The 15,541-nt window shown below is 42.6% G+C and overlaps 1 protein-coding gene across 1 annotated transcript in view; it reads right to left on the reverse strand.

Annotated features, from left to right (window-relative positions):
• The window catches only part of LOC127579325 (tetratricopeptide repeat protein 28-like), a 603,896-nt gene that overhangs the window by 79,682 nt on the left and 508,673 nt on the right, over positions 1-15,541 (reverse strand). The window contains 1 exon segment of the mRNA XM_052032043.1: positions 6,436-6,580. Within this exon segment, the coding sequence (XP_051888003.1) occupies positions 6,436-6,580 (145 nt within the window).

Genomic DNA, 15,541 nt, shown 5'->3' on the forward strand with positions numbered 1-15,541 from the left:
CTATTTCTCTGTAGATTTCTTTTATATTCTTGCTACTTTCCTTTTCCTATCCCAATTGTTCCCCAGTCCCAGATTTTCCTTGAGAAATACCGACAGTTCTGTGTGGAATTGCCAGCATTTCTTTCCTAGATGGAGTTTTTACCACCAAAGTTCTACAGTAAAAACTCCTCAAGGAGCATCAACTTCCTGCAATTCCCTAGCTGCAGGGAATGTGCCATTGGACAGTGCCTGGGGAGAGTTTGGTGCTGGAACAGAGATTCCATTCATTCCCAAGGGGAGAAATGGCTGTGAGACAGAAAGTAAATTTAGACAATGTATGTTTTTAAATGATTGATATTACTTAATATTTTCAATTCTTTTGTTTAAGGATTTTAAAAAGAAGATAATCATTTATTTTCTTAATAACTTCATTATTTTTTAATTGTTCTTGAATTTTTTTTCAAATCATAAGACATTCGATGACATTTATCTTTTGACAGCTAGCTTAGCTGGCTGAAAATAAATTCCTCTTACCATTTCTATGGATCAGTATGTCAGGCCCTGCCACATGATAGGACTTATACCTGAAACAAGACCACACACAAAATGCTGGAGGAACTCAGCAGTCAGGCATGGATGCTGCCTAACCTGATAGTTCTCCAGCATTTTGTGTGTGTTGCTACAGATTCCAGCATCCGCACAATCTCTTGTGTCTCCTATACCTGAAAGCCTGCAACAGGACCCCACCAACCAGGCTGGAGTTGACTTGGTTGCCATTAAGATATCTTTATTAGTCACATGTACATCTCTACTCTACTCCCTATACACTCACGGCTGTGTGGCCAGATTCTGCTCTAACTCCATCCACAAAGTTGCAGATGCTGCTCAGAAAGGAAGGGGTGGGAAAGAGACTGCGGCAGTGATAGGGGACTCGATAAGTCAGGGAAACAGATAGGAGGTTCTGTGGCAGTGAGCATGAATCCCGGATGGTATATTGCCTCCCAGGTGCCAGGGTCCGGGATGTCACTCGATCAGGTCCACAGGATTCTCGAGCGGGAGAGAGAGCAGCCAGAAGTTGTGGTCCATGTTGGCACCAACGACATAGGTAGGAAGGGGGATGAGGTCCTGAAGAGCGAGTTCAGGGAGCTAGGCAGAAGACTGAGGAACAGGACCTCAAGGGTAGCAATCTCGGGATTGCTGCCGGTGCCACGCGATAGTGAAGGCAGGAACAGGAGGAGGTGGCAGATAAGTGCGTGGCTGAGAAGTTGGTGCAGGAGGGAGGGTTTTAGATTTCTGGATCATTGGGATCTCTTCTCAGGAAGGTGGGACCTTTACAGAGAGGATGGATTACACCCGAACCAGAAGGGGGCCAATATCCTTGTGGCTAGGTTTGCTAGGGTGGTTCGGGAGGGTTTAAACTACTTTGTGAGAGGGAAAGGAATCGGAGGAGTAGGTCAGAGGAAGAGGGGATGGGGAAAAGTTAGATCAAACAGGTAGAGAGGCTTTGGGGAAGGAGAAGCAGAATACAGGCTATAAAAGTAGTAAGGTAGATGGACTGAAGTGTGTTTACTTAAATGCAAGAAGTTTCAGGAATAAGGGAGATGAACTGAGGGCTTGGATAAGTATGGGGGACTATGATATTGTGGCTATTACTGAGACGTGGCTGACGTCAGGGCAGGAGTGGATATTGACTATTCCTGGTTTTTGGCGTTTTAAGAGGGATAGGGAAGGGGGAGAAGAGGAGGAGGGGTGGCGATACTGGTCAGGGACACTGTTACGGCTGTGGAAAGGATAGATGTTGTGGAAGGATCATCTCTAGAGTTCATATGGGTGGAAGAAAGAAACAAGAAAGGAGCAGTTACTCTACTAGGAGTATTCTAATAGGCCCCCCGGTAGCGGTAGAGATATAGAGGAGCAGATTGGCAGGCAGTGTTTGGAGAGAAGCAAAGATAACAGGGTTGTTATAATAGGAGACTTCAACTTCCCAAATATAGACTGGAACCTGCTTAGTGCCAAAGGTTTAGATGGGACGGAATTTGTTAAATGTGTCCAGGAGGGATTCCTGATGCAGTATGTTGACAGGCCGACTAGAGGGGATGCCATGCTAGATCTAGTTTTAGGAAATGAACTGGGACAGGTGAAGGACCTATTGGTGGGTGAGCATTTGGGGGACAGTGACCATTGCTCCATAACCTTTAAAATTGTCATGGACAGGGACAGGTGCAGAATTGGGGAAGGGCGAACTACGAGGCTATAAGGAGAGAACTTGGGAGTGTAAAGTGGGATGTCCTTTTTGAAGGGAAATGTACCATGGAGATGTGGTCGATGTTCAGGGATCTTATGCAGGATGTTAGGGATAAATATGTCCCGGTGAGGCAGAGAAGGAATGGCAGGGTGAAGGAGCCGTGGGTGACGAGAGAGGTTGAACGACTAGTTAGGGAGAAGAAGGTAGCATACGTAAGGTATAAGCAGCAAAGTTCAGACAGGGCCTGTGAGGAATATAGAGTAGCGAGGAAGGATCTTAAGAAAAGGCTGAGGAGAGCTAGAAGGGGACATGAAAAGGCATTGGCTAGTAAGGTTAAGGAAAATCCCAAGGCCTTTTTCACCTACGTGAAGGGTAGGAGGATGGCTAGGGTAAAGGTAGGTCCAATTAAAGACAAAGGTGGGAGGATGTGCCTGGAGGCGGCGGAAGTGGGAGAAGTTCTCAATGAATACTTCTCTTCGGTATTCACCAAGGAGAGGGGTCTTGATGACGCGGAAGGGAGTGCTAGTAAGGGTAATGTTCTCAAGGTTGTAGATATCAAGAGAGAGGATGTGTTGAAGTTGTTAAATAATATCAAGACAGATAAATCTCCGGGGCCTGACGGGATTTTCCCCAGGCTGCTTCGAGAGGCGAGGGAGGAGATTGTTGAACCGCTGGTAAGGATCTTCGAGTCCTTGTTGTCCACGGGGATGGTGCCGGAGGATTGGAGGGTGGCGAATGTTGTCCCCTTGTTCAAAAAAGGTAGTAGGGATAGTCCAGGGAATTACAGACCGGTGAGCCTTACGTCTGTGGTGGGTAAGCTGTTAGAAAGGATTCTAAGGGATAGGATCTATGAACACCTGGAGAATAATGGACTGATTAGGGACAGCCAGCATGGCTTTGTGAAGGGAAGATCTTGCCTCACAAGCCTGATAGAGTTCTTTGAGGAGGTGATGAGGAAGATTGATGAGGATAGTGCGGTGGATGTGTTCTATATGGATTTTAGTAAGGTGTTTGATAAGGTACCTCATGGTAGGCTTCTTCAGAAGGTCAGAGGCCAAGGGATCCAGGGAAGCTTGGCTGTGTGGATTAAGAATTGGCTTGCCTGTAGAAAGCAGAGGGTTGTGGTGGAAGGAGTGCCCTCAGATGGGAGGGCAGTGACTAGTGGTGTCCCACAGGGATCGGTTCTGGGACCTCTACTTTTTGTGATATTTATAGATGACTTAGATGAGGGGGTGGAAGGCTGGGTTAGTAAGTTTGCGGACGACACTAAGATAGGCGGTGTTGTGGATAGTGTGGAGGGCTGTCGGAACTTACAGAGGGATATTGATAGGATGCAGAGCTGGGCTGACAAGTGGCAGATGGAGTTCAATCCGGAGAAGTGTGAGGTGGTACACTTTGGAAGGACAAACTCCAGGACAGAGTACAAGGTAAATGGCAAGGTACTTGGCAGTGTAGAGGAGCAGAGGGATCTGGGGATTCATAATCACAGTTCACTGAAAGTTGCCTCACAGGTGGATAGAGCAGTTAAGAAGGCCTATGGGATGTTAGCTTTCATAAGTCGTGGGATTGAGTTTAAGAGCCGCGAAGTGATGATGCAGCTTTACAAAACTCTAGTTAGACCACACTTAGAGTACTGTGTTCAGTTTTGGTCGCCGCATTATAGGAAGGATGTGGAGGCGTTGGAGAGGGTGCAGAGGAGATTTACCAGGATGCTGCCTGGATTAGAGCGTATGGAATATGAGCACAGGCTTAAGGTGCTAGGGCTTTATTCACTGGAAAGGAGGAGGATGAGAGGAGATATGATAGAGGTATATAAAATATTGAGAGGAATAGATAGAGTAGACAGCCAGCGCCTCCTTCCCAGGGCACCAATGCTCAAGACGAGAGGGCATGTCTTTAAGGTTATGGGTGGGAGGTTCAGGGGAGATGTCAGGGGGAGATTTTTCACCCAGAGAGTGGTTGGTGCATGGAATGCACTGCCTGGGGTGGTGGTGGAGGCAGATACATTGGACAGGTCCAAGAGTTTGTTGGGTAGGCACATGGAGGAATGTGAGATAGAGGGATATGCGGGAGGAAAGGGTTAGATAGTGTGAGGGTGGTTTGATGGACAGCACAACATGGTGGGCTGAAGGGCCTGTTTTGTGCCGGTGGTTCTATTATACCACCTGTTGTAGGCCGTATTTCAAACAGCGATGAGTCGGAGTACAGGAAGGAGATAGAGAGCTTAGTGGAATGGTGTCATGACAACAACCTTTCGCTCGATGTCAACAAAACTAAAGAGCTGGTCATTGACTTCAGGAAAGGTGGCGGTGTACATGCACCTGTCTACATCAATGGTGCTGAGGTCGAGAGGGTTGACAGCTTCAAGTTCCTGGGTGTGAACATCACCAACAGCCAAGAAAGCTCACCAGCGCCTCTACTTCCTCCGGAGGCTAAGAAATTTGGTTTGTTCCCTTTGACCCTCACCAACTTTTACTGATGCACCATAGAAAGCATCCTATCTGGATGTATCATAGCTTGGTATGGCAACTGCTCTGCCCAGGATCGCAAGAAGCTGCAGAGAGTTGTGGACACAGCCCAGCGCATTACAGACACCAGCCTCCCCTCCTTGGACTCTGTCTTTACCTCTCGTTGTCTTGGTGTAGCAGCCAGCATAATCAAAGACCCCTCCCACCCGGGACATTCTCTCTCTTCTCCACTTCCATTGGGTAGAAGATACAGGTGCCTGAGGGCACATAGCACCAGACTTAAGGACAGCTTCTACCCACTGTGATAAGACCATTGAACGGTTCCTTTATACAATGAGATGGACTATGACTTCACGATCTACCTTGTTGTGACCTTGCACCTTATTGCACTGCGCACTTTCTCTGTAGCTGTGACACTTTACTCTGTACTGCTACTGTTTTTACCTGTAATACATCAATGCACTTTGTACTAACTCAATGTAACTGCACTGTGTAATGAATTGGCCTGTACAATCGGTTTGTAAGACAAGCTTTTCACTGTACCTCGGTACAAGTGACAATAATAAACCAATACCAATCAAAACACACGGTAAAATACATCTTTTGCATAGAATGTTCTGGGGGCAGCCCGCAAGTGTTGCCACGCTTCCGGCGCCAACATAGCATGCCCACAACTTCCTAACCCCTATGTCTTTGGAATGTGGGAGGAAACCGGAGCACCCAGAGGAAACCCACGCAGACACAGGGTGAACGTACAAACTCCTTACAGACAGCGGCAGGAATTGAACCCGGGCCGCTAGATTCTCTAAAGGTAAGAATGGATTAAATGAGTGGATGAGCAGTTCACTGCCACTAGCAAATTCTGGGCTGTTGGTTTTACTTCCTGCAATGCTCCAATGTCCATATAACATGCTTCTTAAAGTCACAAACATTCAAAGACATTCACAGTTTTTGGCAGCTGGCTGGAAAAAAAGTTCTTCGCTATTTCTATGGATAGGCTTATCTGACCTAATATGTATCTTCATTGGAACAGGCCCAACTGAGTACATCCATGCTGAGCAGTCACCACCGCATTAGCCTCCTGCACTGAATTTATGCCGTCAATGAGCTGCTGGTGCACTGCTGGTGTCATTGCCAAAAGCAGGCAAATTTATTTGAAAGTACATGAAATAAAGAAAAAAACATGTAAATGGAGGTCACCAACCCCATTCAAATGAAGGAGGCTGTGCTGGATGCGTCAGCAGTGGCTGGTGTGAAGATGACTGGCCACATTTGTAGTGCACCTGGCCCTTGGCTCAGCAGCTCACAGAACAGCCTTAGACTCAGTGACTAGTCCAGGAGCAGAGTGAGAGGTCAGGTGTGTGCATATCTGATCTCTAGTGTATTCCTGATCTCCATGCTGCATGCAAGTCTTCACAGTGCTGCTGCATATACCACAGCTGATGGGCAGTCCTTCACAGATCCTTGGCCGGCTGGCAGAACTTTCTGGTCTACTGTATATTACTTATTTTTCTATTCTGTACCCTTTATATGTACCAATTTGTTCCCATATTGCCTCTACATGCATCCTAATGCAAATCTTCCATGTTCCACAGTTGCTTATATTCTTTTTTCTTTTTTTCTTTTTTATTGAAGTGTGTTACCAACACCTGGTGACTTCTTATGATGACAACATATGCATATAATCGGAACATTCATAAGATGACAAAATAATGAATTCGATCTGGTGCATTATTCACTTACCCCTTCCATAGGTGAGATGAGAAGGTCGTAGAGGGCACGAAGAGGTTGTTTATTGGCAGAGCTCTGTTTTCGGGGAAGGGACGAGGTGGAATCTTGAAGACTTGATGTGTTGCTGCTGAACAGGCTGCTCATACTTTGGCAGCTTCTGAAGGAAATAATAATAACATGCTCAGAACAAGATTCTCAGCTTGTGTTTTGTGCTTCTATTAAGTTCATGGAGGACTCAAATCACTGAACCAAATATACAGTATGTTTTTCTCATTGTGTGTGCAAATATTCTTTACAAGTCAAGTGTAAATGTACGGAGTATCACCCTCCTCACTGACTTTCAATTTTACTTTCAACACTGACCAATGATATCTTGCCTCTCATAACAAATTACCACTGGATAAAATACCCAAATCTTCATATTTCTCAAGCAATTTTGTTTTGACTCAGAAATCTTATATCCAATTTTGGCTCCACATAACTATGTCATAGTCCCCAACAAATGAACCTAAATGTTTGCATAAAGATACCGACATCTGCTCAGCAATTCCACTCAAATACAAAGTCTGATGATTCTCCAATTCTCCGTCCTTCCACAAACACACTTTATTCACACATCACATCCTCTATCTATGCCCTCTCCCACAAAAACTATACTGTAATGTCCATATGACTCTCAGCCCTTTGCCTCTTCTACCTATCACCTCTCAGCTTATTACATCTTCTCCCCCCTCCCCCACCCACCTACCATCCCCCCTCACCTGGACTCACCTATTCCCTGCCCGTGCGTGCTCCTCCCCCTCCTCCCATTCTGGCTTCTGCCCTCTTCCCTTCCAGTCCTGATGAAGGGTCTCAACCCGAAACGTCGACTGTTCATTTCCCTCCACGGATGCTGCCTGACCTGCTGAGTTCCTCCAGCACTTTTTGTGTATTGCTCCAGCTTCCAGCATCTGCAGAATTTTTTGTGTTTTAGTTAATCTCAAATTAGCTTCTTTTGGAAGATGCCAACAACTTCCAAATCATCTGGAACCTGTTCCATTTATACACCATACCATGTGAAGGAAATAATAATTTGCACTTGTGACCTATGGTCTTAAAGCTAATTTTCTATAAAATAACTTGACAGTTTAAAGAATTCTTCTCCAAACAAGTAAAAAAAATCCCAACTAAACAATTGTATCACTCTTCTCCAAGCCTTTCCAATAAATCAATGTTGTATTGGAGACAAGAGTATCTGTTGCTGCAAGTAAGAACACGAAGGACAGGAGGATGAGCAGGCCATTCTGCCCCTCCACGCCTGCTCTACCATTCAATATGATCATAGCTGATCTCTTACCTCAGCATCACTTTCCTGTACTTGTCCTATAATCACTTGATTCAGAAAGCTCTAAGCTAAGACTCCACAACCTTCTTTGGTAAAGAATTCCTATGATCTGAGTGAAAAAAACTGCTTCTCATCTCTTTCCTGACTGGCCGACCCCTTATTTTGAGACTGTGACTCCAGGTTCTAGACACCCCAATCATTTACCCTGTCAAGTCTTGCTAAGAATGTGGTACATCTCAATGTGGTCACTGCTCTTTTTGCTAAACCCAAGGGACCATAGGCTCAGTCTGCCTAATCTTCCCTCATATGAAAATACCCCCATCCAAGGAATCAATCTGATGAAACTTCATTGCACTTCTTCTACCACAAGTACATCCTTTCATGGACCAGGAGACCAGACCTATGATATTCTGAGTGCAATTTCACCAGGGCTCAAAAATTAGAGTAAGATGGCTTTCCTCTTGTGCTCAAACCCTCTTGCAATAAAGGCCTTTTCAGTTCCTTTCTATACCACAAATGTTAATAAAACATTTTCTGATTTTTTTTACCCAAAGCCTCCAGATGCATCTCTGTACATTATTTTCCTTATTGATAACTGCTGTACATAGATCAGATATTATCAAGGAACAAGGCCAAGTTATTTCTCTTTTCAGTCTGTAATGTGTTGCACAAATTCATTGATACCGGTTCCTGAATATAAAACCATCATAGGACACATTGCAATACTGGAAAACACTTATCTTTGAGACAAGCTGTGTTTTCTCTTCACACATGTTGATAAGAATGACTTAAATTAGCCTACTGTGAGTTTGAATTGGTCTCTTTCTCCCAGCTGACAGAGCTTAAAGTGATGCTTTAAATTTACCTTTTCTGCACTAATCACTACCATGTGTACTGTTCTGAAGTTCCCTGGTGGTCAGTTCTTTTCAAGGCTAAGAAGTTCATGTCTTTTTCTTGTCTTGTATCATAATTCAGCGCAGAAATGCAAGAGATTTGTTCCATTCCTCCTCAGTACATCTTAGTGGCTCTGTTAGCAGTGCATTCACCTCTATGTGAGACTGTTGCAAGTTCACGTGGCCGCTCCAAAGATTTGCACTCCAGCACAACGCCAAGAAAATGCTGCACTGTCAGAGGTGAAGTTTTTGCGAGAGTTTTTATGCTGAGGCTCCACTTGCTCTCAGGTGGACATAGATATTGCACGTCACTATTTTGAAGAAGAGGCGGGAAGGTATCCCTGGTGTTCTGTCCAACGCTCTTCCCTCAAACAACACCATCAAGGCAGATTATATTTCTGCTACTCTAGAAACTTATATGAAATTTGCCTGCATACTTCAGGAGAAAGTACATCTTTGCCTGCAAGATCCTTTGCAGTACTGCAAGGTTGTAAAAGGTGTTAAAGAAAATCCACAACTTTCCGTCTTTGCATTGTTTCCAAAGTGACCAAATGAGATGTGATGCTCAAAGTGGCAGAAGAACTGAACACTGTTCAACCTGAGGATACTTTTTTCTATGCTGCAGCTCATTTAGTTCAGTATTTTACTTCCTTTCCTGATTGTTGAGTGCTTCAGAGGTATGTCATCCCTCTGCTCTCCACCCCCACCAACCGACCAATACTAACTCTCTGAAATTAACATTATGTAATCACGTTCACACCATTATGACAGCCAGCCCTAGCCCTTAAAACAACTACTCATTTTTTTGCTTTATTGTTTTCACAGAACATAGAACAGTACAGCACAGGAACAGGTCCTTCAGCGCAATGTCTGTACCAAACATAGTGCCAATTTAAACTGCACATCTGCCTGCACATGGTCTATATCCTCCCATTCCCTCCCTGTTCACATCTGTCTAGACGCGTCTTAAACATTACTGTCATACCTGCCTCCATCACCTCCCCTGCCAGCGTTCCAGGCACCCACCACTCCTTGTGCAAAAAAACTTATCTCGTAAATCTCCTTTAAGCTCTCCCTCACTGTAAAGCTACACCCTCTAGTACTTAGAAATAACAATTATATTGTAACACGAGTTAGCAAGATGAAATCTAATGCCACCATTGCTGAAATCACCAAAGACTAATCGGAGTATTAATTAAATTAAAAGTCTACCACTGTCACCGAGCCTTCCTCTGACTACACAGGTTATTATATGCTGCATATGTAGTGCAAGTGTTATTCCATGGCTGGCAGGTCAAACTCAGCTGGTAGGAACTCTCCAATATTAGGTACAGATTCATAGAGAGATACATCATGGGAACAGGCCCTTCGGTCCCCTGAGTCCATGCTGACATCAAACACCTATTCTACCCTAATTCTACCCTAAACCCTTTTATTTTCCTTGCATTCTCTTCCTCTCCTCCATATTCTACCATTCACCTAGATTAGGAGCAACCTACAGTGACTCATCAAACTGGCAACTCACATGTGCTTGAGACAGGGGAGGAAACCCGAGCATCCAGAGGAAGTCCATGCAGTCACAGGGAGAACTTGCAAACTCCACACAGATGGCACCAGAGGTCAGGATTGAACCCGGGTTGCTGGAACTGAGTCAGCAGCACTCCTAGCTGTGTCATTATTGAAGTTCAGCTAAACTCACACTAATGCAAACATTTGAGTCACTCAAATAAATAAATGATAGTTGAAAATCAACATATGGAAATTCTTGGGTGTAGATTACAACAATATTAAATCAGTTAAATCATTGGCAGATTCTTCTGACTTCTGACTTCTTCCAGTCTTCTGACTGGAAGTGTAGCCATTCTTTCTGTGAATGTAGACTGAAGTTGAGCAACGGAAATTATGGATTTTGTTTGATACTTTACCAGAAAGGAATTTAACTGACAATATTTACTGGCCAAATAAATAAGGGCAATTTTCTATAAGTTGCTTTATTCCTCACAATTCTGATCATCATCAGAGCTTACACCATGCTCATTAAACAATTCAGTCATAGCTGCAAGCTCTGGCCAATTTGATTATTGATAATGAACAGAATATTTCTGCTCCACAACCTATACATCCACTCCTTCAAATAACATGGCAGAATCCGTTACACATTTACAACGAGGCCGTATTTGACACTGCTCTATCGACATTCAAACACTAGATGGCACTGGAGATTAAGAAGTGAACTGTTATCTTGAAAGGCAGTGGGTGAGAGAACTCCAATTACTGTCATCACCAATGTCAGCTGAAGTACAGATTTAAGTATGAGCATTTCTGTGATGAAATATAGACTTTAAATGTATCTACAGTCAATTTTTATTCTTTGCAGTAGATTTGGATTGAAATGCAACTAAAAATTTGGATCTGTGCATCTTTATTGATTGCATAAGCATAAACCAGCCTTTAGATAACAAGAATGATTGATTCAGCATTAACTGCTAAAGGAAGAAGCCAAACTGTAGAGAACAGCAATTCATTTATAGCAATGAGGCATTCTTTATTTGAAGCAGACGTTTTTTTAAAATATTCATTTTCCAGGACATGGAGATCACTGGCAAGACCAGTGTTTCTACCCACTCCTAATGGCGCTCGAGAAGGTGGTGAATGGCAGCAGTCTTTCTGATGAAGGCATTTGCACATAGTGCTACTGGATAGGAAGATCCAGTATTTAGACCCAGCAATGATGAAGGTGATAAATTTCCAAACCAGGACCGTGTGTGACTCGAGAGAGAACCAGCAGGTGATGGTGCACTGCTGCCCTCATCCTTCTTGGGTCGCAGGTTTGGGATGTGATGTTGGAATAACCCGGGCGAGTAACAGCAGTGCATTTTGTAGACGGTACACGGGTGATGAAGGAAATAATTGGTTAGGGTGGTGGACGGGGTGCCAATCAAACAGGCTGCTTTGTCCTGGATGTTGGCAAGCTTCTCGAAAATTGTTGGAGATGCACCTATCCAAGCAATACGTAAAGGACAGCAATTTTTATGGCAATGCGTGCAATCTGCACTTGGAGAACACAAACCGCATCAAGGACAAGGAGGGTGCAAAAGCACATTACTTCATCCTACCGACAGACTTATACCAGCCTGCAGTAAAAGAACTGACATTGCTGGATACTGGACAGTCCCTACTGTTTGCTGTATAATGAGATTATGATAACCCAGACAGTACAGTCTATGCTGAACCATCAGTTAGTGCTTATAGCAAACTGTGCATCACTTACTGGGTGGTGAAAATCTAGGTAAAGCAGCTATCATGGTGATGTGACAGTACTGCATCAAAAGCTCTGCAAGTTTAACAAAAGGTACACCCGAGACGGCACAGAAAGTTGTGGGCTTTTAACAGATGGGTGCAGGTCGCTTAGGTTCTCATTTCTCTGAGTAAGGCAGACAGTACAACAGTATTAAGCAATAAGACAAGTTGTACTGCAGCAGTGACTGTCACACTGTATTGTGAGCCATGTGGACTGCTGGAAGGTCAAAGTAATTTCAAAAGAAGGCATGTTATACAATAAGGATTAAATAAAGAACAACATTGTTATTTATACACAAAGAATATTTATTTTAAAAGTGGTGACAGATATTCAAAGGAAAAGCTGAATCTGTTGGTAAACCAGAAAGAGTTGCTAATGAAATTGAGATTGATTCTAAGATCACAGTAATATAAGCAAAACATCTCCTCTTCCCAAAACAATAGCTCTGCAAAATCAACTGGATTGGAAACTCATGGTAATGAAATAAAGAGGCCACAGTTTTTAAATGCTGGTGTGTTAAAACGTAATTTTACTACTAATTACATAGCCGGCAGTGCCAACACGATGGAGCGGCTGACTGATTAGATTAGATTAGATTAGACGTTGGGGTAATTTCAAGAGGTTTCTTCATAAGATGTTATATAGAGAAAAACATGAGAAGCTATTTGAATGACTTAATGGAGATGTGATTTTAAATATTTAATTGACTTTAAAGCGCTTTGAGAATTTGAGGTCAAAAAAGGAACTACATAAACACAATTTATTTCTTTAAATGATATGCAGCAATAATGAACATGCCGATTTTTTGAGTTTCACCCAGCTGACATTAAGCTAACCCAGATGGGTTCAGATATGTCACCAAATTCAAGCATTTCAATATCAAATTTTTCCACTTGTTTCAAATCTTCTGAGATCAGTTTTGTTCTCTCAAATAATAATCATCAGAAGCCTTTCAAGTAGCTCCATAAAAAGGCATCTTAAAAAAAAGTCATTGTACAATGCATATTTAAGATTTTCAAGAGACAGCTTATATTTTATTTGAGTTCTTTTTCTTTACTGGATCCAAATTGCATTGTACAATATTAATAATTCATTCCCATCATGCTGTTTTGTCCACTATTTGAACAATGGTGTTCCTTATTAAACTATCCCCCAGGTGCACATTACTCTGTACTAACCACCCACCATGACTCAGGGTGCACACTGCTCTTGCCACACTATTCACAATATCTCAGAATGTACTCTCCCCATCCGACACAATTTACAGTACCTCAGTGTTCATACTATACTCCTCACATGATTCACATTACCTCAGGGAAATTGAAAAATTTTCCCTCCCACTCAAAGTACCCCAATGTCCACATCAACCTTCCCAAGTATTTTGCATCCACTGGCCTCTCAGCTCCATGTACATTATTCTTCGTACCTATTTACAGTACCTCAGGCATACAGTACTCCCTCATGACCCAATGCTGTTGTTTAGATATGCAATCCTTCCACTTAGAGTGCTCTCAAATCTATTGGCTTGTCCTGAAGATGTTGGTTATATTCTTTATGTACTGTGCTAAATATTGATAATGCTTTAATGCAAAACTCATGAAGGTAGAAAATAAAATGCCCTTTGTGAAGGAATTTTCAGGTTCTTTCTCATGACGTTTGGCTGTTTCAATCCTCAAGTTGAATGGCAAGAAGCACATTCAATTTTTGCAAGGATAGCATTCACTTCATATCTCGAGTGTAATTCATTAAACAAGAGAAAAGTTAGACATTCGCAGTGAAATGCAAGCCTCCCTGCAGTGCTGACGCCACCAACAGTAAATCTTGGAGCAGGCTCACTCTGTCATTAAGTGGTTGAAATATAAGGTTGATGGGTTACTGCAGAGTAACTGCAGAGCATATGTGATTCACAACTGTGCAAAGCATCCAGAGGATAAGATATCACTTGCATGGAAAAGTTCATCAGCAAACTTTACTCATTCTCCAACAGCAGCACCAAAACTTGCGAGAGATACTGATAGGTTTGCCGAGAGCTTGGAGAGAGATCCTCACATCAAGGAAACTCAAAAGCAAGCCTTTGTTATCTGACACTAGTCACTGTTGTTTTACCGGGGAGCTGCAAGATCCTACTTCTCTTCAAAATAGTCTAAAAATCAGTTGTGGAGTTCTTAAGAAATTAGTTTTATATTGAAAAGCACTGTTAATAGAGGTCCACATCATTTCTGCTCTAAGAAGTGTTCCACAATATTGTATTTAAGCTTGAGAAATCTCTTTTGGAATAAGGTCAGCTAAACAAAATGTAATGAAACAAATCCCACACGATAGCTTTAGGGGGTTTAAGGAAAAGAGTGTTTTGCAAAACTTAAGCCAAAATATTTACAGAAATAAATTAGGAAAGAATTTTTGAACTACATCCAATTTGGCACTGCTTATTTATTTATCAGTTGAAAATATTTTACTGAGATGAACAGATATGACCCTGCTTGGCAGAACAATCGATTCAAATGGCACTGGGGACAGAGATGTTGGTACATTTAAAGTTGAATTAACCCCTGTGGGGTCATATCTGTCAGAAGGGGTTAACAATCACATTAGAACAATGCAGATAGGAACTTTACACCGACACAGTAACTACTGTGCTAAACGTAGTACCTACAGGAATTTCAAATGTTTACTGAAATTTCAAGCCCTTGATGGCAGTCAAATCATTTGTGTGGATATCAAGCAGAGATGTGGTTGGTCTCTTTGTCTTTCAAAAAAAGTACACTGCAACTCACAGATGAAGGGTGACCACTTGGATGAGGTATCAAAAAGTTGCCCTTGAGTTACCAGCTGCAGAATAAGAAAGCTGAGTGAACAAACATTTAAAAAAATAAAGAAATAAGAACACCCCGATGTATAAAGATTGCAGCACTCTCACGATTCAGACACAAATGGAAACAACAAAGGAGTGGGATTATTCCAGCAGAGGGCAGTGAAGTATGAAAACAGGAGCTGAGCAAAGTTGTTGGTGTTGAAAATAACTTATTGAGGCACCTCCGCAGAATGGGGAACCAATGCAAGCTCTTCTTCGAAAGTGAAGGCAAAACTATGACGACTATATATGAAGTCTTATGATAGAAGTGAGAAAAGGGGGGAGAGCAAGAATAAAAATGAACAAGAAAGAGATAAAAAAAACAGGAATTTAGAGGAAATGAGTCAATTGGGGTAGTGCAAGTAAAATGTTCAATCTCACTTAGAAAACAAACCAATGATTAGAAGCAGTCCACTGATTCATAGGATAAGGAATACCCTCCAGAGCTTGAAGTTAGCTTTGGTTGGAGGCAGTGCAGAAGATGCACTTTGCAAATTTGTGGAGCAGGTCATAAGTCATTCTCCAGCAGAAGTCTTTTCTTCAGTGGTCTCTTTTTTCCGCAATCTATAAGCCTTTGCTATCGCAGTTCTTGTCACTACCTGATTTTTCCTTGTTGTTAGCAGTCTTGGTGGTTTCTTGTGTCGTGGAATCTGGTTTCTTAATTTTTAACTTCTAATAGCAACATTTCAATTGTTTAATAAGCACGTGACCAAAGCAGGGACCCACCATCTTGATGCATTCTAGAATGC

This window comes from Pristis pectinata, chromosome 17 (genome assembly GCF_009764475.1).
Source record: "Pristis pectinata isolate sPriPec2 chromosome 17, sPriPec2.1.pri, whole genome shotgun sequence".
In the NCBI taxonomy this organism is placed as follows: Eukaryota; Metazoa; Chordata; class Chondrichthyes; order Rhinopristiformes; family Pristidae; genus Pristis; species Pristis pectinata.